We start from the raw sequence: 24718 nt of genomic DNA on the forward strand, positions 1-24718 counted from the left end.
AGTGAACCTCCGGCGTGGCTGTCACAGCTGCAGCAGAGGATCGCAGAGTTTCTCCCAGTGCTTTCAATGGGGCTGGAGCTGCCGCAAGCAGCCCCATTGAAGGCAGTGGGGCTGCAATGCGAGATCACGCACCAAGATAGAACATGCTGCAATTTGTTTCCTGCATAGCATTGCATTTGTTAGCTGGCCATCTAATGTGTATGGAGGTGTCCTGAATGTCCTCCAGTGGCAGATACCAGGAAGAACGATCAGGCATGCTCGATTTCAACATGGTCAATCCCCTTTCTCACTGGAGATAAGCCACACATCTCTGGCAGTGGGTTACTAACCTCTATCTATTAAGAATACCTACACATTGAGCGGTGGGGTGTGAGGGAAATTGATAACAGACTAATAATAATTCTGCTCACAGCTATTAAGGCGTATGCCCACCATTAAACCTATGTTTAAAGTTTCAGTCACTTTTCTTATTTTTAATTACTACAATGACTCAGTTTACTAAACTGTATGTACTTACGTGTATTAATGATATATATCTCTGTTATTGTTTTTTTCCCATAAAAACATTAGATGATTTCATGCTACTACTTTGCGCATCTCTTCAAAAGCAAGTTTTTGAGGATGAAAATAAGGCAGCAGTTCGGATAATGGCAGGGGATAATGTGGAAATATGTATGAATCTTGATGCTGCTTCATTTAGTCAACACAATCCAGTACCTGACTTTATCCACTGCAGGTATGTACACACTGCACAGTCCATGCAGCAACCAGTCCATGCAGCAGTAAATATATGGCAGCGGATTTTAAAGCGTAAATATCATGTGGCATTTTTTGGATGTGCCACCCCTGGATGCTGTGAGTCATTGAATTCAATGAATGGCTGAGTGCTGCCTCTGATTGGCTGAGCGCAGGGACCAATCATAGGCAGCACTCAGCTGTCATTCAATGGCTGAATGCTGCCTCTGATTGGTCACAATGCTCAGCCAATCAGAGGTAGCCCATTCAGCAGGTGGGGATTTTAAATCCCCGCCTGCTTAAAGCACTTCATAGCAGTTCAGGAGAAGAAGCGGCTGGAAGTGCCTGAGCCCCGGCAGCTGCGGAGAGGTGAGTATATATTTTTTTATTTTTTACGCATTCTAGGGATGATTTTCAGGGAAGGGCTTATATTTAAAGCCCTTCCCCAAAAATCGCTGTGAGGGCTGCTAGCATCTCACTGCTTTCAATGGAGCGTTTGTAGCGCCGGCTCCATCGAATTCAATGAGATAGCATTGCGGTCCTCTGCCACGGCTGTCACAGCAACAATGCTGAACAATGCTGTCACAGTGTTCAGTGATGAGGGGACTCCCCACGGAGATTGAGAAATCCTCTACCACAGCTGTCACAGAGGATCGCGATCTTCTCTGTATGTCAATGGGGCCACTGCTGCTGCCGCCAGCCCCATTGACCACAAGGTGAAACCCATGGATGTCAGAGCATCCAGTGATTTCACATCCAAGGAATCCCCTGCTGCAGCTGTCACAGCCGCAGCAGGGAATAACGGGCAGCACACTTCATGTGTGCATAAATGCAGCCAAGTGCGTTTTTTTAAGCATGACGCCCGCTTTGGTCACGCGAATTTTTGTGCGTTTGCGTTCTGCGCAAAAAAATGCGCAGAAAACAAACGCCCATCTGACTGAGCCCTAAAGGGTGAGTGCATGCCCCCAGCTTTTCCATCCCCAGCCAATGCAGTCAGCTCTTTTGCTATTTAAGCCCCACCACCACCACCACCTCCACCCACTGCTGAGTGCCTGAGTATTTAGTTCCATATAGTTCTGCAAAGGTGCTGTTGTATCCTGACCTGACTTGGTTTGACCCATGCCTGATTCACCTAGCTTTCCTGTCTTCTTCTGTCCTTACCTCGACTTGTACCTTGCCTGCTGCCTGCTCCAAAATTCTACCTGTCTTATCATTATGGAATAAGTCCATCTGTCCTGACCTTGGCTTTCTATATCGATTATACCTCCACCCGCTGCTCTCGTACCATACTATGGTTCTCCAGACCTGTCTGCGTCAGCTGGCACAGAACCAGGACTGCTTTTGGGGTAAAGGTGTGGAGGTCCGTGCAGTGAGGATCAGATCCCACCTATAGGGGTTAAAAGGTGAAAACCAGGGAACCCCAGGTGCTCTCCTCAAGAAAAGCCCAGAGTCAAATCAGTTTGTGGTATAGTGGGTTCTCACCAACTTGTCTGAAGCATACCTTATAGATTCTGTATCACATTTATCATCTATATAGTAAACTATGTGCCAAAATGCTGAGCCCTTATTGTGTTAGTTGGAAAGCTGAAATAAAAAATGGAAAATGTATGGTGGTGATGGTGATATTATATGTTGAGTGCTTGGAAGTACTGTAATTATTTTCATATGATAAACCACTGGACTACAATAATTTTCATTAAAATGTATATCCACATTTAACATTCTTTGTATTACAGGTCTTATCTGGACATGGGCAAAGTAATCATGTTCAGTTACCTCTTCTGGTTTGTCCTCACCATTATATTCATTACGGGAACTACGAGAATCAGTATATTCTGCATGGGCTATTTGGTGGCCTGTTTCTACTTCCTCCTATTTGGCGGAGACTTATTGCTAAAGCCTATACGAAGTATCCTACGCTACTGGGACTGGTTAATAGCATACAATGTTTTCGTTATAACCATGAAAAACATATTGTCGGTTAGTATTTTTATGCTTCAAAATTATACCTGCTTTACTTACAGTTTAGCTACATGGGCTAGTGAACGGGGCTGCATTTAGAGTTCATGCACTTCTAGTTCTCACTCCCCCTATTGAGTGAGTTTTAAGCTGCTGACATACACCTTACGGAGCTGTCAGCCAAATGCTTGTTAGGCTCACAACTATCCCTCCTGAATGCCCCATATACATGCATACTTGAATAAGCTTATTATATATATACAATACCAGAACTAAGCTACTAAATAGATACAATAACAGAACCAAGCTTACTGCATAGATGTGGTACCAGAACCAAGCTTAATACATACATATAGTAATAGAAGAAGGCTTTCTAAATAGATATCATACTAGAACTCAGCTTACAACATAGATAAATGCCAGAACCAAGCTTACTACATAAATGTAGTACCAGAACCAAGCTGCATAGATAAGAAAGGAGAACCAAGCTTACCATATAGATGGACTGGAGGGGAAGAGGTGGGGCTTAGTGGGGCAGATAGGAGCCACTTGTCAGCTGTGAGGCGGAGAGCATGATCTGCGCTTCTGCCTTACGTGCACCAGCAGCTTGACTCACCATAGAGATGAATGGGAGATGCATGCAGCTTCAATTAAGCTGCTAGCGTGCGCCAACTTTGCAGGGTACAGTGCTGGAATGGGGCATGCAGTGATTACGAAACACAGCTCCCAAGATTATCTGTTCCCTCCACTTTCAGTCCCATAATATAGTTTATGGGCCTCCAAGGTGATGACAGTGTCCTTTCAAGGCTCTTTGTACGTGGATGTAAGGTTGTTGACTGTTGTAATTATTGTGCACTTCTGGTGGCAAGTTATCACTGAAGATAGTTCTTCATGTGGACTTATTTTATCTATGTTTTGCCTATTATGAAGTTTAATACCTACATAATAGGCAAAAAAATAGATTAATGTTCTGTTCTCCCTTAACAAAGTTGTTGCTAGAAGCTTTTACACCTTTCACACAAATATCTATGTTATAAATTTACACTTGTTTTTTCCCAGCTTCTAAAACGTGTTTTATATTGCAGATAGGGGCATGTGGCTACATAGACTCACTGATAGAAAACAGTTGCTGGTTAATTCAGGCATTCAGCCTGGCATGCACTGTTAAAGGTTATGATATCCGTAAGTAATTAAACTTCATATCTAACACAATTCTGTTAACTTAATGAATTATTATCTGCAAAATAAAAAATTAAGTGTTTTGTGAATTAATTCTTATGTCATAAGAATATCCGACTGTGGTAAGATGGTAATTTAACTGATCGTCTTTTCAATTTTTTTTTTTGTATAAATTCTTTATTTTATGAAATTAGGTACAGAAAGAAAAGAGAGGAAGATAGGGTATGAGTGTAACAGCACTCTAAAATTCTCTCATTAACAGACTTGTGCATAGCAGTTGTGATATCAGTGAATCAGAGTGCAAAAAATGAGAAAGAATAAACAAAGGTGGGAAGGGGGGACAAGGAACAAAGGGGAATTTAGAACTCTGCTTATTAGTCAGATTACAGTATTGTACAGTAAATGTATTACCTTGAGGGGGTATGCTACTTGGCGGAAAGTATATGTGTGAGATGGGCATCATTTATGTCTGTAAGAAATCCATGTAGACCATGTTTTAAGATATTTCTCCGCCTTTCCTTCTTGGAGAAGTCTGTTTTTTTTTTTAAGCTGCTTAGAGTAGAGTAGAGCATCCGTTCCTGGATACTAGGAGGGTCAGTTTCTTTCCAGTGTCTTGGGATCAGTATTTTAGCTGTGTCTATAAGCAATGTAAGTTTCTTTTTCCCGAAACAGTCGGGATGGGGCGGGGGAAGGTAATGTTTAGCAGGAAATTTTTGGGTGAGATTATTACTTCATGCTCAAGAATAAGACTTGATATCCTTTGCACTTCACTCAGGAAAGGCTGTAAAGATGAGCATAAATACAAAACATGTGAGAGTGTACCTTCCGCTTTAAGACATCTCCAACACATCAGAGGATATTTTGGATCAATTTTATGGAGAAGGTCTGGAGTTTTGTACCATCTGGAAGTTATTTTATAGTTCAGTTCTTGGTAGCTTATGGATGTTGAGTATGAGTGTGAGTTTTTTAAGATGGTCTTAATTTCATCTTGTGAGAATACAATGTTGAGGTCTCTCTCCCAACAGGTGATATATGAGGGATATTCTATATTATATGTGAATGTGTGATATAATTTGGAGATAATCCCCCTGAAGGGATAACCTTCATCGAAAAGCTTGTGAACAAGCAAGTTGTGGTTAGTATCCAGAATATCTGGTTGGAAAAGAGATATCGAATCTCAGATTGCCTCGTAGTCCCTTTTGTTGAGTTGTGATAAGCATAATGTCTTATGGAGGTCTTGTAGTGGAATAAACATGTTATTATGGAAGAGCTTCAAAGCTGTTGTGTTGGAAAATTTGGAATGTTGTAAAAGGTAGTTTTTGAGTCTTTTCAATTTGTTTGGCATTACATTTAAGAAGGGAGTATATCCGCTTATATAGGATATAAACTTCCTTTTCTTGTTTATTTTATGCCAGATTTTAAAGGAAGTTGCAGTGAGCGGATTGATGATTTCTTTGAGCAAGGGTTTATTGTATGGGTTTAATCAGGGTAATGACTGGAGTTTGTTCCTTGAAGGATAGCGTTCTAGATCGGCCCATAGTTTGTTGTTGAAGTATCTTTTCAATTTTTTGCTTGCTGTGGCACATGCACTGTACTGAACGTCTTGAATGAGGACATAAGCATTGCTTAAATCTGCTGAATGCTCATTTGGCCAACAGCTATCTGGCCTGCATTCCCATTCACATACATCCTGGGCTTAGCTAAGTGTGCTTATGTTCTAAATACAAAGAAGGGAAAAGGACACTGCCAGACATTTCTAGAAGCAGCTTATATCCCTAGAACAAAAGGCAGTTGAAACCTAAGGGCCCATTTACATGCAAAGATAATTGTTCAAAAGATTTTGAGCGATTTTTTTGCACAACCTGCTAATTGACACTAATGTCTATTAGCAGCTCATCACCTTCATTTGCATGTTAATGAGCCTCCAGGAGCTGTATATAGAGTAAAGTAGGTGGTCTGTTCTCTGCATACAGCTCCTTTGTTCTGCCATGGGGCTGCTGTGGACTCTGCTGAATACAATGTAATCAGCCCTGTCATGGAGAATTCAGCACCATGGACAGCAAACATAGCATGTGGTCTGTGTTATCTTCATTCTGGATGAAAGATGGATTTTACGTACAGCTAAAAGTCATCGTTCAGCCGAAGAGTGAAAGATGGTAGCTTTACACACAACCATTATCACTGAAACGATAGCTTTTGAGCGATAATTGTTAACAGCCTCTTCCTATCCTTATCTTCCCCTGTAGACTGAAGAGCGTCAGGATGCTCTCATACACAATAGCACTTTTTTAATATACAGAATAGGCGATTCTAAGCATTTTTGCAATAGGTTTTATTAGTTTATTCTGTATATTTTTTTTTACAAAACTTCTCTTCAGCTACGCAGCTAGAAGAAGACAGTAATGGGAAATATAAGCACAGCTGTTCCCATATACCAGTTTATTAAGAAATGTCATGTTTTATTTTTGCTTACTCTGTACTTAAAAAAAAAAGTGCAGGTACTCTTTAAAGGAAACACATTAGCAGCTTTAGGACCACTAAACCATCATCATTCCATTATGCAGTCGGAGTTTAGCTTTCTAAAGATGCCCTTTGACAATTATCTATATCCCTATCAACAAAAAGAGCAATAACAACTCTGAAGTAATTCGGATTATCCACCGAAGAGATGGAATTATCTGTCCATAGGAGCACTAGAAGCCGTACAATCCGCAGAATGGGGTTTATGGAAGACTGGCCAGAAAAAAAGCCATTGCTTAAAGAACAGCATGTGAACTTTGCCAAACACATAGAAGAAGGTGCTCTGGTCAAATGCAACTACAATTGAACTTCTGGCTATCATGTGAAATGCTATGTGTGGCGCAAAACCAACACTTCCCATCACCCCCAAGAATACCGTTCCCACAGTGATGCATGGAGGTGGCAGCATTATGATGTGGGGATGATTTTTATAGGTAGAAGCTGGAGAACTGATCGGGATTGAAGGAAAAATGCATTACATTAAACAGGGCAATGCCCTGGGACAGAGTTTCAACTTCCAGCAGGATAATGACCCTTCACATACTGCTAAAGCTACACTGAAGTGGTTTAAGGGGAAACATTTAAATATCTTAGAATGGCCTATTCAAAGCCCAAACCTCAATCCAACTGAGACTCTGTGGCATGAATTGAAGATTGCTGTATACTAATGCAACCCATCTAACTTGAAGGAGTTGGAGCTGTTTTGCCTGCAAGTATGGGCAAAAATCCCAGTGTCTAGATATGCTAAGTTAATAGAGACATACTCCAAGAGACTTGCGTCTGTAATTGCAGAAAAAGGTAGCTCCACACAGTATTGACTTTCAGGACATGACTACTTAAGCAAATTAAAGTTTTTTTGTCCTAAATGAAATGTATCATCTATACTTTTGCTCTAATTAAAATAAAATAGTGAAACGTTTTTCATTTTTTTTCTAATCTGTTTTTATTTTTTCTTTGTAGATTTTTTTTATTTTTTATTCTATTGGCTGTACATGACTATGGAAGTGACTATTTTGTCTGATCTGCAGTTAATAGCATTTAGCGCATTCTATTTACAATAGCCTCATGTGCCATAGACACAGTGGACAGGAATTGACCAGGCGGCTGATTCATTGAGAGATTATTCTAGACATGCTCTGTGACCTGTATAGAGGTCATTGTGTAGAGAGGGAGAGTAGATAAGCTGTGATCATCACCTCTACTGATTGGTAGATCGTGAATTATTTATATATAAGTGTTAAGGCCCTTTTACACGCAAAGATTATTGCTCAAAATTCATCCAAACAGCCGAAAATGAGTGATAATCCTTACATGGAAATGCGGGCATCGTGCACTTTTCATTTAAACAATGGATTTTGGTTCACTTAAATTCCATCGTTCAGCCTCTGAAAGACTGAGCAAATACATTCCATTTGAATGCATTTCGCTCATCTTTCAATAGACTGCAGGATGTTCTCGCTGGGGCATGTTTACACTAGTCATGAGAAGAACAACGGAATGTGTCGGCAGCTGTTTTCACAGCTGAGGGTGGGTTGAAAAAACTCCTAGAGGTCCTTTTACATGCAAAGGAAGATGATAAAGTGTTAATGGCCATTAACACTTTATGCAAATAGATAGCTGAATCTTTCATTCCTTTGTAAGATTATCTTTGTGTATAAAAGGGCCTTTATCTTTCAATGTTACTCAACTCTCCCCGCTCCCACATTTGTCCTTCAGCTCCAGTCTCGACTATTTGTTTACATACAAGTGTGATGTCCCATAAACCTGCTGTAGCAGCCAATGACTGTTGTTATTCGTTGTTCATGTTCCTTTTGGTATACTACAGGATGGTCTTACATGCGACTTTTCTGTAATATTTGATTTTTCTGGCATGTAGTGATTTTCGTTTTGCATCCTTTCCGCTATTTGTTTTTATAATTGATATTTGAGCTAAACCCCAGTTGCATAAAAGCATGGTGGTTGTTTATTGGTCCCAAAGGTGCTTGCAGGTTCCCTTTCAAACAGGTATGATAACCTATACCATTAACCAATTGAACACAATTGTTGTATTGATGGATATCACAGTCACAGACACATAATTTGTATATCCTGTTACGTATATAGCACTTATGCATTAATCTAATTTTTCTCTTCTAGGCACACGCTAGGGCCAGTTTTATAGTATGCTAATTAACCTACCTGTACATTTTTAACCAGTGGAAATTCCCACCAGCATTGGTTAAAATAGTCTCCTTGAATCCTAGTCTGTAGAGATATGAAATCAGAGACACATTTCTGATCTTGAAATTCATAATCTGTAGGCAGTAATACTTAAACAGTATGTTTTTCATTTTTGCTCTTTTAGCAATGGACCAGAAGATCTGTCAGTTACCAAGTGGTGAGGCTGGAATCATCTGGGACAGTATATGTTTTGCATTCCTCTTATTGCAAAGACGTGTATTCATGAGCTATTACTTCCTACATGTTGTTGCAGATATCAAATCTTCTCAGATTCTCGCTTCAAGGTATGTGATAGACATGTAATCACAACGATTTCTAATGAAAAAGTGAAAACTATTTAACTTTCCTTCATTTTTCTTCAGAGGGGCAGAACTTTTTCAGGCTACTATTGTCAAAGCTGTAAAAGCAAGACTTGAAGAGGAGAAAAAATCAATGGATCAGCTGAAGAGACAGTATGTGGATATCTATCTTTTTCATTCCACTGTATAGAGGAGCTCTTAAAAATAGTACAGTTCCGAGATAAAACTTAAAAATTCTGAACTCCAGAAATCAGAATCCAGCAGTAAAAAGTCAAAATCGTAACCTAAATTAGTCAGGTTTTTGTGATTAAAAAGTCAGAAATCTGTGAATAAAAGTCAGAATTCTAAGAATAAATCCCAGAATTCTAAGATATTTTATCACACAGTCTGCAATTTCATTAGAATTTATCAATTCTGGCTGCTATTTCTTTCATATGGCCTGGCGCTTTTTCAGATTTCTCAAAGAACACCAGTGTTTCACAAATAAACATACAGTGAATACAAACTTTTAACAGCTATCATTGTGTAAAACACAATCCTTATTGATTGCTCTTACAAAGTCTTGCATGTGTACTGCACATGTCATAACACTATTAATTTTACCAGGATGGATCGCATTAAAGCCAGGCAAGAAAAATATAAAAAAGGTAAAGAAAGAATGCTGAGTCTTGCACAGGAATCAGGAGAAGGCCAGGAGATTCAGAAACATGATGAAGATGATGATGAAGGTACAGTAAATTTATATGACAAGGTACTTTATTTGCAATTCAATATTTAAAGAAAACTTGTCGTGGAATAAAGCCAGTAGGGCTGGCTGCATAGCTCTGCAGTTGTAGCCTTGCTGACTCTATCCCTGTTTTTCATACTTGTCTCTGTTTGCCTGAACAGGCTCTTTTTAAGTCCAGGTCCTGACGCTGTCTATGTGTCAAGTGGGTGATCCCCACCGCTCACTGTCGATGGGTGAAGTCGGACTTGATTGACGACAGTCTGAGGTCACTCATTGACAGTAAGTGGTGGGGATGCCTGCTCGACATATTGACAGATCCAGGAGCCAGACCTAAGAAGAGCTTAACTGAGTGAACAGAGGTGGGTACAAAAAACAGAAAAATAGGGATAGAGTTGGCAGGGCAATGGTTGCAAGGCTATACAGCCAACCCTGCTGACTTTGTCCCATTCCAAGTCCTCTTTATTGGTGACATCTAAAATTGGAAATTGAGTAAACAAAATAACAACATATTCCATACAAAATGAGCAATAAAAAAATCTAAAAATTGAGCATCTCCACACAAAATGGAACCATATGTAAATGTAGATTTATGATTGATCAATATACATTTTTCATGGAAGCTGCAATCTGAGTGGTTGTTATTGGGAACTCTTACATTAAATTTCATTCATTCCCCATACGTAGTTTTAGTTAATTAGTGTTCCTTAAATGAACCAACACAAGAGGTACAACAGCACACTAAATAGATTAATTATTTTGAAGGACATTAGTGTTATATGTTGTATACATATTAATTTGAGGTTCTCAGTGCACATTTTGGTCAAATTGCATAAACCCCTCTTCCCCAATAAGGTGACCTTATCAGATAGGATCTTTCACTGACAGACTTATCTCTTTTGGGCCTAGGCCTCCAAAATGAACTCAGGGCAGTAATAAAAACAGGTTGTTTTAATTAGAACAGAATATAGTTGGAACTTACCTACCCTGAGTTCATTTTGGAGGCCTATGCCCAAGAGAGGTGAGTCCATCCTTAAATGATACTTTTGAATTCGCCCATGAATCCATAAAACAGGCAAACACAAATTGTGTGTATTACATACAACTGTAATGTTACGTTCATGTGGGCAACTATGCACCGAGTCCACATGAACATGACATAATGCCTTCCAAGTTACAAAAGGGGGTGCATTATGTTACGTTTGTGTGGACAACTAAGCACTGGGTCCACACGAACGTGACCCAAAAGCACAGGTTTAAGGACAACTGGCCCTATACTGCTGGGAGGATGACATGGCCCTACCTAAAAAAGCAGAGCGATCACCTTTATAAAGGCGGCCAAACCCTGGAACCTTGGTCCTGCTCTCCCTAAAGGGGGGACTCTCACAACCAGCAAAACTGACAAAATGCACAAACTCACCACACAAACCTTGCACTCTACAGCAGATGGAAAAGCTGAATATAAAAAGCGAGGAATTAGTTCGTGCATTGGCCAATGAACTTAAGCTGCAAGGCCACGGCAAGGCTCCTTGTGTCTTGCAGTCCCTACTCTAGCAAGACACTAAAACACATGGACATGACACTGTAGACACACACAGTACACAGAACAGGACTGCTTACACCACATGTCTGGCCACTTGCACCGACATACAACACAAGTCACTGTTCACACCAGGCTACAACAGGTAGTGCATACAACCCGGACTCCACCCAGAGCTCACATGCACACAGATGAAACTCCACAGCAAGTCTAAAGTGTCCTCATACCAGGGGAATAGACAGTCAGCCGATGTGCTGACATAGGGAACTGAGTCAGACATCAACCATCTGACACACAAACGAGACATAAGACGTTTGGAGGCCGCACCTGTCAGGGGAAGGGAAGAGGGGGTCTGCATATGATACAGACAAGGACTACACGTGTCCAAACTGTCTTTGGAATTAGAGAGACACTAACAGACCTACATGCAAACACAGCTCTGAGTGGGCACAAGACAGTGATATCTAAGCAGTACAATGACCAGCATCAACTACTATGCTGCAGAGTAAAGGGGATTGGCTGCTGGAGAATACCACACCCAGCCAGCAATAATTAACCGCTCCCTGTGAAAGGAATCCTGTAGAACAACAAATCCCAGCAGCACAACCTGACATGTAATATATGTAAATGGATTGTCATAAATACATCTGACCTATGTTTTGAAATGTTGAACATCTCATAAAAATTTTATACTCAATTAATGTATTAACATATTTCATTTTAGGAGAAGCAGAAAAAGAGAAAGTCAAGGGCAAAAAAAAGCAGTGGTGGCGGCCTTGGGTTGATCATGCTTCCAGTAGGTTTTCTTGATCATTTACCAAGTGTATGGATTTAGGCCTTATATCCTTGACCAGAATCGTCTGTTTGTTTTAATGCATGGTTTATTATTTGTGTCTCCACAGAAGGTCAAGAAAATTGCTATTAGAATTGGAAAACATTTATTGTAGGAAAAAGTCATATTTTTAAATGTTCTGTTGTTTGCTTACCATGAAGTTCTCACTCTTGAGAAAGCCTTCCATGGCTATCCTATATCAACATCTGTTAAGGCATACTATATTACGTACAAGCATTCAAGTGACTAATTTACCAGACTAGTGAGCCTTACAAATAGCTAAGAATTTTGAATTAAATTTTTAGATCATGCTATCGCTACCTAATGTATAACAGTTGTGCCCATCCAGTTGTTTTTACCTGTTCCGGACACAGAGTTGTGTACTTTGTGCACCGGTCCTAAAAAGTTGTGTATGGGTCATAAATAGTAAATTGCACATACACATCTCTCTGAGAGAGCACATTTTTTATTATGTTTATGACCTCATATATTTGACCAAGTATGTGGAGTCACAAAGAAACTGTGCCAAGTGACTATCTGTTCTGATTTAACTGAAAATATTGTTGAAGAGACCGGTCTTGTTTGTAAATTGTGACTTTGGCCTCTATTTTCTGATCCTCCAGAAATCATTTCATTATTTTTATGTTGTCATATTTGACGGGATTCATTTGCCCCACATTGCCCAATTGAAGTAGAACTTCAGCCATTGTCTGACTGTCAGTCTTGTGGTTCTCTTAACAACTGGAAGTGACACAGTACAGTTTTGATAAGCGAATGTCAGTTTTTTTTATTGTAGGTTTTGAATTTCTATGGCACTTCAGTGGGTGCCAGGTCCCCTTCATAGCTTACCAGGCAGAACTCTGCCTGGTGAACAGTGAAGAAGACATAGCACCCACTGAAGCACATGGCTTCTTCAGTCAGCTCACTGGGTGGGTGCCAAAGGTTATTGTGCTTTTAGATGGAACGATTATCATTCAAAAAGTCGTTCAAACAAGTGAAAGTGAACGATAATCGTTTAGTTTAAACGCCGCCAATGACTGAACAACGAACAATAATCTTGCAGTCATAAAAATGATTGTGGGCTCGTTCACTTATCGTTCTGTTTTAATACCTCTTGCTCAGACCCTCTCATTCGCTTATAAAGCAAATGTGAAAGATTGAACAATTCCGAACGATTTTTGTTAGAACGAGCCAACGATGTATTTGCCTATCTAAACAGGCTGCATGAAACGAACAAGCTAGCGATGACAAGGTCTAAAAGGACCCTTAAACACGCACCAATCTTATAGTGATCACCTATCTTAAAGATAAGCCATTGATATTATATAGAAGTACTTGAAATAGGAGCTCACCGAACCAATACTGCAGTCACTCAGCCAGAAATGCCCGGACAGCAGTCAGCAAAGAGCTTGAAGAATGCACAGGAAACAAGGAAATTCAGCACCTCCACACTTAAAATTCAATTCTTCTTTATTCCATATTTAAATATTTATATTTTTAAATATGGAATAAAAAAGAATTGAATTTTAATTGTGGAGGTTCTGAATTTCCTTGTTCCCTTTGCATTCATGTTATAGTTCACTTTACACTGTTTGGTACTGCTTGCTAGCAGCCTAAGCCATGGGATTTTTCTCTTCTTCAATGACAATATACTGGAAAAACTGTATTACTGGAGGAGTTGAAGAATAAAGGCCAGCCCATTAAACGTTTCCCCCTTGACTGCTGATGGAAACACTACAGAAAATGTTGCTTTATACGTAGTTCGGCAATCAACGGGTTCTTATAAACTGTGTAGTATCAACATGGCATAGAGTATTTTAGTGATGTTTTTCAACATTAAAATGTGCATTCTTAAACAATACAAATTGTACATGAAATTATGTTATGACAATATTTTATGTCATATTGGTACTTCACACAATTTAGAAAACTGAAGAGGCTTCTCTAAATTGTATTTTTAAGAGCCCTATTCATGAATATGTTACACATCATAACCAATGATATGATGAATAGGACTCTTATTAATATGTAATTGATGTATAGTAAGTAAATAGCCATTACTCACTCTGCAATGTATAGCACTGATATTTGGGTATATACTGTTGGGCTCAGTTCATTTGGGCAGCAGTGATTTAGTCTTTGGATATTTGGACACTACTGCTTTAGGTTCATTAAATCTAGCGTAGATTCTCTTCTCTAATTACTGTATAATTCTGCACTCTAAAACCATTACCTGTTCTCAAATTTTAAATCCAATCTCCAGTATTACTCACAATATAATGTTATTAACGCTAGAACCTAAAGAATCTGGTGCCCAAATGATCCTGTGCTTCAATGTCAATGCTCAAATGAACTGCTTCCCTCTGCAAGAATTCCCTCTCATTTTGCTCTTATTAGTACATGATTAAACATCTAACTAGAAACCCAAAGCCTCGATTACAATGCGCTATAAGAGTTCAATAGAAAAAGACTATATTCTATGTAAACGATGAAATAATACTTATCTAACCGCGGAATTTAATAAGATTTGCACCAACTTACAATATTCTATTCCATAATTAGTGGTCAGTTAAAGACACTTTCACATATGTTCAGTCCTCTACTTTCCTATCCCTCTGCAGTAGTATGAAACGTCGGAGGGAAAGCCATGCCAAACAGATCTGATAGTTTCCACCTTTTTGTGTCTAGTGGCATTAGTTGTGACTCCAAACGTCACTTTGAGCCAGATATAGTGCGCAATTTATAAATCAGTTTTGTCCAGCTCAGACAAAACAGAACTGACTGGAGCCAAATGATATATATGAGCACAGCTTAAGCAATCTTCTCTAAATTAAGCTCGATGAGACATATAACTACTATTTGTAGCAGGTCAGCTAAACAAAAGCTAGTACTGTTAATACATGCACATGTACAGTAAGCGCTGTGTGCAGTATTTATTTTAGTACTTACCAGAAACCTTACACATAGACGATGCTGCACGTCACTTTCTTTATGACCTTTCTATATTAGCATCTAGCAACTTACTGTGAAAACAACATTGCAAAATACAGCGTTCAGTGAATCGTATATAACCCATATAACCCATAAAGTTAGTAGCTTGCAATTGTAGTCAAGCCCTGCCTCATTATATCCTAAGCGTACATACCGACACACACAACTCAGTACTATTCCATATATTGACCAGTTTCTGTTGGATTGCTAGCAGATAATAAGGGCAAAATGTTCATTAACGATGAGTTTCTTTCAATAATTGTGACTTGAGTGTTAAAGCTTAAATCTACACATTACTTTAGTAGTTGTATCTGTACATAGAAAGTAATGAATTGGCTGCTGTTGAATAATGCTCACCATCTTTCATTTTGCTGCCTTTGTGTTTTCTTAGGCTTTGTGAAACAATACTCAATTCAGACATAAAGGTTCTGCTCAAGGATATAAGGCATAGGTTATTTAATATACTTACTAACATGGAGGCGAAAAGGTCTTTCTTAATTTACAGGCACTAATCCGACTTTTAGTCATTCAGGTCTTTACACTTTCGACTTAACGGCATAGACATGTATCATAGTTTATGTTCACTATTGACAAGTAGATGATTTGTCCTTGGTCAGAGGTTCGACAGCTGCATTGAATGTTTGCACTGTAGTAAGGCCGAATCATGATGTACTTGGGAAAGTCTATGGTATACTGTACTGCTATGTGCACAGTTTAGTGGTAAGATCTAAGTAACCATAATATTGGTCATGGTAGTTAAATGTTGTTTAGACGTTCTAGAAGTGAGTAACTGCTTTATTTTACTTAGTGGTCAGAAGCGGTGATTATTATTTATTTGAGACGGATAGTGAAGAAGAAGAGGAAGATGAAACTAAGGATGAGGATGAGCTCAGAAGAAAATCTGCTTTCCAGGTAGGTTTTGATGGGACACAAAGATGTCTTGTGCACGAACGATACAAAGTTTTGCTGTCAAGACAAGCTTGATAAGCTCTATGTTCTTGTCGTCTTCTATGTGTATTACTACTGCAATGAACACGTGGTTTCATTCAGTTTCAATGCTGCTTGCCTATAGCATTGACAAAAACCTTTGTTGTGGGAAAGGTGTTTTACATATATGTGTCTGTCTTCACTTTTACTAGGAGGGTCCTGAAAAATAAAGTTTTATCCAGAACTTTATTTTTTCAATAAAACAGAAAAAAAGTGAAGAAGCAAATTTTGGCATTGCTTACAGTTGCTTGAAAAGCTTTTGTTTAAATGAATTGCTCTTCTTACCTGTGACTTGATTCTTTTCCAGCTTTATATTAATTATGTGGTAGTGTTTTGCCTTTAAGAAAAATAAAACACTGTTTTAAAAAAATGTGAAATGTACAGATGTTGTCAAAATGATATCCTATTTTCAATTCTTCTACACAATACAATAAATTGTGTGATCTCTTTACTTGTATTGTTCAATTACTATTAGTATCGTTGTTAGGAGCAGTAGAATAATGGTGACTGTAATGTCGAAAAATGTGCAACTGGTACATGCAGTTGCCATCCTGTTTGATGATTGCTTTAGTAGGATAAAGCAGAAAGGATAGTTTTCTGTGTTCGGCCATACTTCATCTGTATATTTCTATAGAAAACCTCAAATCTAGCAGTTGATTGCATTAGTATAATACTTAGAATGTTTTCGTTGTATAAGTCTTGCAAGAACTGAATACATGAAGACTGCAGTGTTGGAAACTCTGTAATGTATTGTGGTTATTACTAAACTCAACCATGCCTGATGGTGTTTAGGAAATTAAACCACATTCATTTGTGTAATAATGTGTTACAATATGCTGTATTTCATGATATCTATAAATTGAGCATCACTAATGTCTGGCTACTAACCATGGACCGGCTTGATTTAGGCTCAGTTGGTAACATTGTTAATGTGTTTTAATGTATGATTACACTATGGTCATTGTATGTTCACTGTTTCATACTAATTCCTATTGCTTTGTCCTTCTTTTAGAGAGCTATTGGAAAATTTGCTTCAGCCATTTTAGCCTTGCCAAAGTCTGTCATTAAACTGCCTAAAACAATCCTTCAATATTTAATCAGAGCTTCAAAGGTATTCATCAGGAATTTAAATAGTGTGTGCAAACTTTGTTGGTAGGGGGTAGTGCTTTAATAAACTGTACCCTCCTAAAATGCCTCCTCTGCATTTCCCCCTCTTTAAATGTGTGGGCACAAGTGTAATCAATACCCAGAGTTAGAACATTGGTCACCTTTAATATTCTAGCATAACATTTGCAAAAACAGCAGATATGTAGACCCAACACAAAATTCTTTTTACTCCTTATGGGAATGCAGATGCAGGCATTGTTATCTTTTCATGGTGTTAGTGTTACTGAAAAGTAAAATACAAGTGCATGTACCAAGAGAGGTGGAAGCCAGAATAGAATTTTATCCCTTTCGTTTTTTCTTTCTCAGGAAGCTGGTAAGATTTCTTAATGCCCAAATAGTATAGACTATATCAATATTAACCGTGCTGGTTAGGCTATGTAGAAGGAATCATGCCAACTTTTCTGATGACTCTATAAAAAGGTAAAGGACCACTTGCCATCTTCATCTTTTATTTGGTCTTATTGATAAAAAAAAAACTACAAGACACTTCAACTAAACGTAAAGTACACCTAATAATTGGATAAAAAGATGTCAAAATATGATTAATATGTTGGCTAACCTATTTTTATGCTAGAAAATTAGCGGTTCCTTAAATATTCTATTTAAAAAGGCACAAACCAGTATTATATTACGTTATGATGTGGACAGGTTTTTTTCTAGGTGAGGCACCCCCTTCAAGTGCATTCATTATGTAGCAATCCAAGTAATCTACAATGGATGTAATTACAATCTGTCAACATCTAAGGACATTCTGAAATAAAAGGAGAACTCAAATTAAAATAGGATTCCTCTACTAATAAGACACTTGTCACGCCTGGGGCTACTATAGTGTAAGGCCCATTTACACCAGCAGATGATTGCTCAAAGATCGCTCATACGACAGTTTGAGTGATAGCTTTGAGCAATCATTTTGCATAAACTATTAAGTAGCTACTTAGCTACTTAATAGCAATTAAGAGTGCAAATATAGCCTTCCTGGAATGCAGTTAATAGCCCGAGGGCTATTATCTGCGCTCAGATCCTTTGTTCTCCACGGGGAAACAATGCTATCAGCACTCCTCATGAAGAACTGCTGATAAGAGTGAAGGCTGATTTTTAGGTTGGACTGAATTTAACAATCAGCTAGCAGTGCTCGAAAAGCGCACTATGGGCGCACGTGTAGACACGCCAATAATCATTAAAGCGATCGCCGATTAGCGATTTTTTTTTTTTAGCGATCATCGGCTGGTGTAAATGGGCCTTTACTGAGGCTAGGAAGTAGTGACCTAGATATTTTGTGAGAGGAGAACTGAACAGTGAGTTTGAAACTCAATGTTTGTACAGTAAGTTGTTATACTAAACATTAGATGAGCTGAGTCAACTTAGGAGTTTGGATTCTGGTCAGGATCATATCCTAAAATGCAAGGAAATATGTTTAGCACATATCTTCTAGGCAGGGTCAAGGCAGGGAAATGATATGTTTTTCATTTAACATTGAACCATGTTAGATGAATAATAATGTTTTTTAGCTTCTAAGTGAGAAGGAATACGGACTCGCTCTTATTTCTCTTAAATATTAGGATATATACACTATATATGTTTATATCCATTTCATTACTACAAATGTGTAGTAAATATTACCCCAAGAACCTCCATTAAGTCTGGGCAGCTTGGCTCAGAGCTCCTCCCTTTACTTTACACTTTAAATTCTAAGGTCAGGTAGTCCAAGGCAAAAACAGACTTGAAAAAGTTATTATGTTGCCAAATGCTCACCTGTATTTGTTCTTTTGCCTCGGTTGCACCAGTACAATTGCAATTTCTCTAATATCTGGTGCCTGGTGCATCACTAGTTATGGCAGATAAAACAAAGAGGAAACATTTTTGCCCACTTGAATATACAGTATGTCACTTTAAATACCATAATGAGTAGAAATTGTCATTAAAATTTTCTGGTTATTCTTATGTAGGGAAATGCTTCCAATGCTTGTGTCTGGTAACTGATATTGTTTTGCTAAATCAGTTTCACATACTAACTCTGTAAACTCCAGCTTCCCTGAGAACCAGGTGTGTTTATGTTGTCATATGCATGTGTGTTAGGTGTTGTTTGCACTAATGCATGACCAGGTCATTTCAGTGTTTGGCGTTTTTGTGTTACCGTGCATGCTGCTCTTAATTATGCAATGCCATTTGACATGATTTTCATTTGTTAAGCAAATGGAAATCTGTCTTGAAATGTATAATATGGTTTACCTGATTTTAACTGCAGTAGATGTTTCATTGTCAATAAAAGGCTATGACAAATACAACTTGTTTTATTATTTTTCATCCTCATTTTGTTTACATGAAACTTCAGCTAGCAGGATTTATGTAACTTTAATTTAATTTACTTTCATTTCTATGAAATGTTTAAAGGGACACATCAGCTAAAATTGTGTACAAGCAAGATCATAATTGGTTTCCTGTGATTAGCACTCCCAAATGTAACTGTACACCGTTAAACAAGTGCACTGATTTAATTACACACAGAGTTTGTCCAGAATTAAGAAACACAGCTACTTTCTTTCAGAAACACTAACACACCTGTCCATTGGTTGTGTCTGATATTGCACCTGAGCTGCATTAATAAAGAGAATGGGAGTAAACTGCAGTACCACATACAACTTGCGGACAGGTGTTATGATGTATCAAGCGCTGCGGAATATGTTGGCGCTATACAAATAAAGATTATTATTATTTGAAAGAAAGCAGCCATGTTTTTCTAATCTCGTACAACCCATGAAGGTATAGTTGCCCTATTGCTAATCAAGAATCTGCTTTTATTTCCAACTTTTTTTAGAGAAATAACAGCTGTAGGCTTCTTTCACACGAGCACATAATGGCCGGCGTTTTCACAGCTGGCCAATATACGCTTCCATCTGGGGCATAGAAGCCCATGCAGTGGCAGACGTATTCCGGCCCAAAAGATAGTTCCAGGACTATTTTTTGAGCGCGACGTAAAAACGCCCGGCGCTATATTGGCCTTGCTGGGCGCCTTTATGTCTCAGTAATACGGCCATGTGATCTAATGCATTGGAATCCAATGTATCAAATCACAGCACCTATATGCCGGCCGTGAAAATGCGGGCCAATATGCGCTCATGTGAAGGAAGCCTCAATCTGACAAGTGGAGGTTCAACATTACAGTAATTTTATACTGTAAATTCTCCAATTATTATTTGCAACAGGGTTCCTGGATCTGTTGGTCAAGAGATTTACTCAGAGAGTCATGGTAGACATAACTAGACATTTTGACAATGATTTTATTTTATTGAGATTAGAAAATATTTAGCCATTCTGGAAGATATAAGTAGTAAGATAACTGTAGGCAGAGCCAATTAGGTTGTCCTTTTCAATTCTCAAAGGAATTTTTTCTAACTGAAGTAATCCAGCCACTCTTGTCCAGTTATGCTTCTAAAGCCATGTTCACACAGATTGAATTCCCTATAGGCAGATATGTTGCAGATTTATTTTAAGGAATAGTTGACAAAAATTTGATCCTGAAACTCCCGAACTTCTAAACATGATCTACTTTTTAAAAAGTGGAAAAATATATAGGCACATGTGACCAGTTGACTCATTAGTGCCAAATTAAAAAGAACATGAAGATACATTTTCACTTTAGTCTCAAAGTAATATATAAATGCCCATTAACATATATTGAATGACCACTTTATTAGAAACATATACCCAGTAGTACCAATTAGTCATGGCATGTCTCCACAGTATCATAGGACCCGGGTGTGACGAGAAATTATTCCCCACACCATTCCCTACAACATAACTCCATCTCTACCAGCCTGAACTAGACAGCTATTAGGAAGGGTTCATTAATTCATGCTGCTTTTTGTCAAATTCTGACCCTTCTCATTAGCATGGTGCAACAGAAATCTGGAATTCATCTGACCAGGCAGTATTTTTCTACTTCTCAGTGATCGTTTTTTGTTTCTTTTTGTAAAATCACATTTTATTCAGATTTCTACAAATAAGTTTTCAATCAAAATTTTCATTTTCATTCACTTTAAGTATTTTTCACTCTTTTGCACACTGTATTCTTGTCTTTCTGTTTCTCGAAGCAATGGCACTCAAGCTGGTTATTGGCTGTTATAGCCCATACATGCTAAGGAACTACGAGTTCATTATTGATGTTTAGCTTTAAAAAAAGAAGGCTGAGAGGAGCCTTAATAGCGGTCTACAAATATCTCAAGGGCTGTCACAGTGCAGAGGGATCAGCCCCATTCTCATTTGCACAAGGAAAGACTAGAAGCAATGGGATGAAACTGAAAGGGAGGAGACACAAATTAGATATTAGAAAAAATGTTGACAGTGAGGATGATCTATGAGTGGAACAGGTTACCATGGGAGGTGGGGAGTTTTCCTTCAATGGAAGTGTTCAAACAAAGGCTGGACAAATATCTGTCTAGGATGATTTAGTGAATCCTGCACTGAGCAGGGGGTTGGACCCGATGACCCTGGTCTAGTGCCCATGACCATGCTTTGTTCAAAGTTTCTCAAATCAATCAATATTTCAGTTTTATTGTGGATTCCAATACTACTGATCCACAGACGTCTTACTCACTTGATTTTATGCTGCACCCCTAGGTCATTTGTCTAATTTTCATACAGGGAAGCACCAATCATGAAACAGCGGGTGTCTCTTATAAAGTGGTCATTCAGCGTAGATAGACAATTCAAATTAAAGAGGACATGTTGGCTTTCGTGACACGTATATTTTAGTAGACACTTCCTAATAAAATAAAAAATTATAAAGCATCTTTACTTTGTGCCATTCAGATGTCTTTTTTTTTTTACTTCTGGAGACGTATGAATAGATTAACAACTAGCTGTTACCATTTCCCTTGTCAATGAAATGTGTCCCTATACAAATTCACACATTCAATTAGTGTTGAGTGTTACACTGTGGAATGACACATACTGGACAAGGGGAACAGTATTGCCAAGTTGCCAATTTATTTATATATTTGCAGGAGGAATAACAAAGAAATGCCACAATGCAAAGTTCAAAGAAAAGGTGCACCAACATTGTTATTCAATGAGGAACATGAGTGTTTACTAAAACTTGCCAGGGGAACTAGCAGGTGATGACTGCCCTCTTGAAATTTGAAGATGAACATATTAAAGGGGCAGATTTTAAGGAATTTTTTCACTAACACATTTATCACCTCCACAGGATAAGGAATAAATGTATAATTGCTGGGGGTCCAACCAGTGGAATTCCTAGGGATTATGAAAGTGGCAGTCGCCAAATCCTCCTAGTAAATGGAGCTGTGGTGCACATGCCTGATTACAGCTCTTTCACTATCTATATCCGTCAATCCCATGGAAATAAATGGAGCTGTAGTTACACATATGCACCACTACTTCATTCACTAGGAGCACGCAGGTACTGCTGTTTTCATAACCCCTGGCGGTCCCCGTATTTAGAACCCTAGAGAGCAATCATTTATCACTTATTTTAGGCATTGGTGATAAATGTTTTTAGTGGAAAAACCTCCTTAAAGTGACCCTCCAATTTTGGGACATTTGTCCCAGGACAGGAGAGGAAGGGGAAGTATATCACCTGCAGATGTTCTTCTTTGTCACTCCTGCAATCCAGTGATTTTGGGCCCTGCTTTCATCTATCCAAGATGGCTGCAGAAATTTTTTATCTAACTAATGTACTTTGTACACTACTGCTCTCTGATTGGCCGGCGCTGATCACATGAGCTGCTGTGGCCAGTCAAAGAGCAGGTATAGTTCATTGGTAGTCTAACACTACCAATGCATGGTGGGGTTTAAAACTGGACTCAGGAATTGGTGGATCGGAGGGACAGCAGAGAAGAGCAACTGCAGGTTATATACTCCCCTCTCCCTTCAGTCCTAGGACAGAATTTTGTCCCAAAATCGGAGGGTCACGTTAAGTAACACAGTAATAACAATGGTTAATTGTAAATAACTGCTTGCATTCTGAGGATGCAGTATGTATAGAAATAAAGAGAGCTGCAGTAAGTATATCAGTTTCTTCAGGGATCAGCAATTTATTCCAATACATATGCATATTAGCGGCAATAAATAATAGACGCCTGAAATTAATATGCAGTGGCTTTCTTCATTTCTATACAAAGGTCAACATATGCTACAAATCTGTCAAGACTGTTAACCTTTGTTAATTACTACCCATTTTTTGCAAAGTCAATAAAAACTAATTCAAAAGAAATTCATCTTGTATTAAAAAACATTTGTGGTTCTTTTTTGGAAGGGATCCCAACCTTAACATTATTTGTAAGAGTCCACACTTTATCACCCTAGCATTATACATTTTTAGATATATCACAAAGAAGGAAGAGGTTGAAGTAGATAAACATTAATCTATCTCTATTGGAATATATACCAGTAGTATATATATGTATAGGTTTCATGTGAAAAATTGTATTTTCTTTAGTTCATCTACCAAGCCTGGATCACTAATCCAAAAACTGCCCTAAGACAAAGACGAAAGGAAAGCAAAGAGGAAAAGGAAAGGGAAATGAGAAGGAAAGGTAATGCAAAAGGTACTAATCACTATTCTAATTTTTAAAAAAAACTTAAAATTGGATTATGATTTTTTTAAATCATTGTATAGATTTTAAGTATGGTTAATTCACATCTGTGCGTTTTATGTTAAAAGGGTTTTTATGGAAAGTCAAGTTCAACAGTCTTTCACAATGAGACACAGTAACCGTCTGTCATATAGTTTTTTGCATCGTCTATTCTAATTTAGTACAATAACAGCTACTCTTTTAAAGTACAACAAAACCATGAAGCAAAACAAAACCTGCGTCGTTTCTTTTGAAAATTATCTCCGTCTGGCATTTTCCGAACAGGATATATGGTAACCATAGAAAGAGAAGAATATTTAAGTATGGCATAAAGCATCATATTGATTCCAAGTATAGGAGACAACACCTGATAGTTGTTTAATAAATTCTTTAAGTAAAAACCAAAGAGAAAGTAATGGTAAAAAAAGGGATTAAGAAAGTAAGGAATAGTAAGTATGCAAATAGAGAAGGAAGGAGAAAAAGAAGGGGGAAGGATGAGAGAGGTAAATATGGTGTACCCATTGGAAGCAGCCCCCCACCTCAGCCAACAAAATCCCACTGTGGATCAGAACCATTTACTAACCAATCAGAGAAAGAGGGCGAGCCTCTAAAGTCTGTTCAGATCGACCACGTAGAGAGGAATCCCTCCAGGCCTCTTATCTTGACACACCTATGCATTTTTAGCTATACATTCTTTCTATGTTTAATAGGTCATGATGAATACACAGAGAATGTTAATCTGTGGAGCTAGTCACACATCAGTCTTTAAATGGGTAATCAAGCCTGATAGAAGCCTGTCCGGTCAGATCGCGGAACCCTGTGCGATTTGCCCTAGGGCTGCCTATACAGAGCACCTATCAAGCCGTGTGCCTGATAGGCACTCTGCATAGGCAGCCCTGGGGCCTTTCAGAAGGCCCCCAGCTGCCTAGCAACCACACAGCGTCCAGCGATCTTATGAGCCGCGCCGCTTGT

The 24718-nt window shown here is 38.5% G+C and overlaps 1 protein-coding gene across 6 annotated transcripts in view; it reads left to right on the forward strand.

Moving 5' to 3' along the window:
- PIEZO2 (piezo type mechanosensitive ion channel component 2) overlaps window positions 1-24718 on the forward strand; it is a 346396-nt gene that overhangs the window by 270433 nt on the left and 51245 nt on the right. For 3 of the 6 annotated variants that reach the window (XM_066579538.1, XM_066579535.1, XM_066579540.1), the window contains exons 25-34: window positions 571-736; window positions 2472-2715; window positions 3780-3876; window positions 8738-8897; window positions 8976-9065; window positions 9519-9640; window positions 11901-11972; window positions 15808-15911; window positions 16999-17097; window positions 23611-23719. In XM_066579538.1, the coding sequence (XP_066435635.1) occupies window positions 571-736; window positions 2472-2715; window positions 3780-3876; window positions 8738-8897; window positions 8976-9065; window positions 9519-9640; window positions 11901-11972; window positions 15808-15911; window positions 16999-17097; window positions 23611-23719 (1263 nt within the window). The remainder of the gene's footprint in view (window positions 1-570; window positions 737-2471; window positions 2716-3779; window positions 3877-8737; window positions 8898-8975; window positions 9066-9518; window positions 9641-11900; window positions 11973-15807; window positions 15912-16998; window positions 17098-23610; window positions 23720-24718) is intronic. The other 3 variants (XM_066579539.1, XM_066579541.1, XM_066579536.1) reach the window with 2 other exon arrangements.

Source organism: Eleutherodactylus coqui, chromosome 9 (genome assembly GCF_035609145.1).
Source record: "Eleutherodactylus coqui strain aEleCoq1 chromosome 9, aEleCoq1.hap1, whole genome shotgun sequence".
Classification (NCBI taxonomy): Eukaryota; Metazoa; Chordata; class Amphibia; order Anura; family Eleutherodactylidae; genus Eleutherodactylus; species Eleutherodactylus coqui.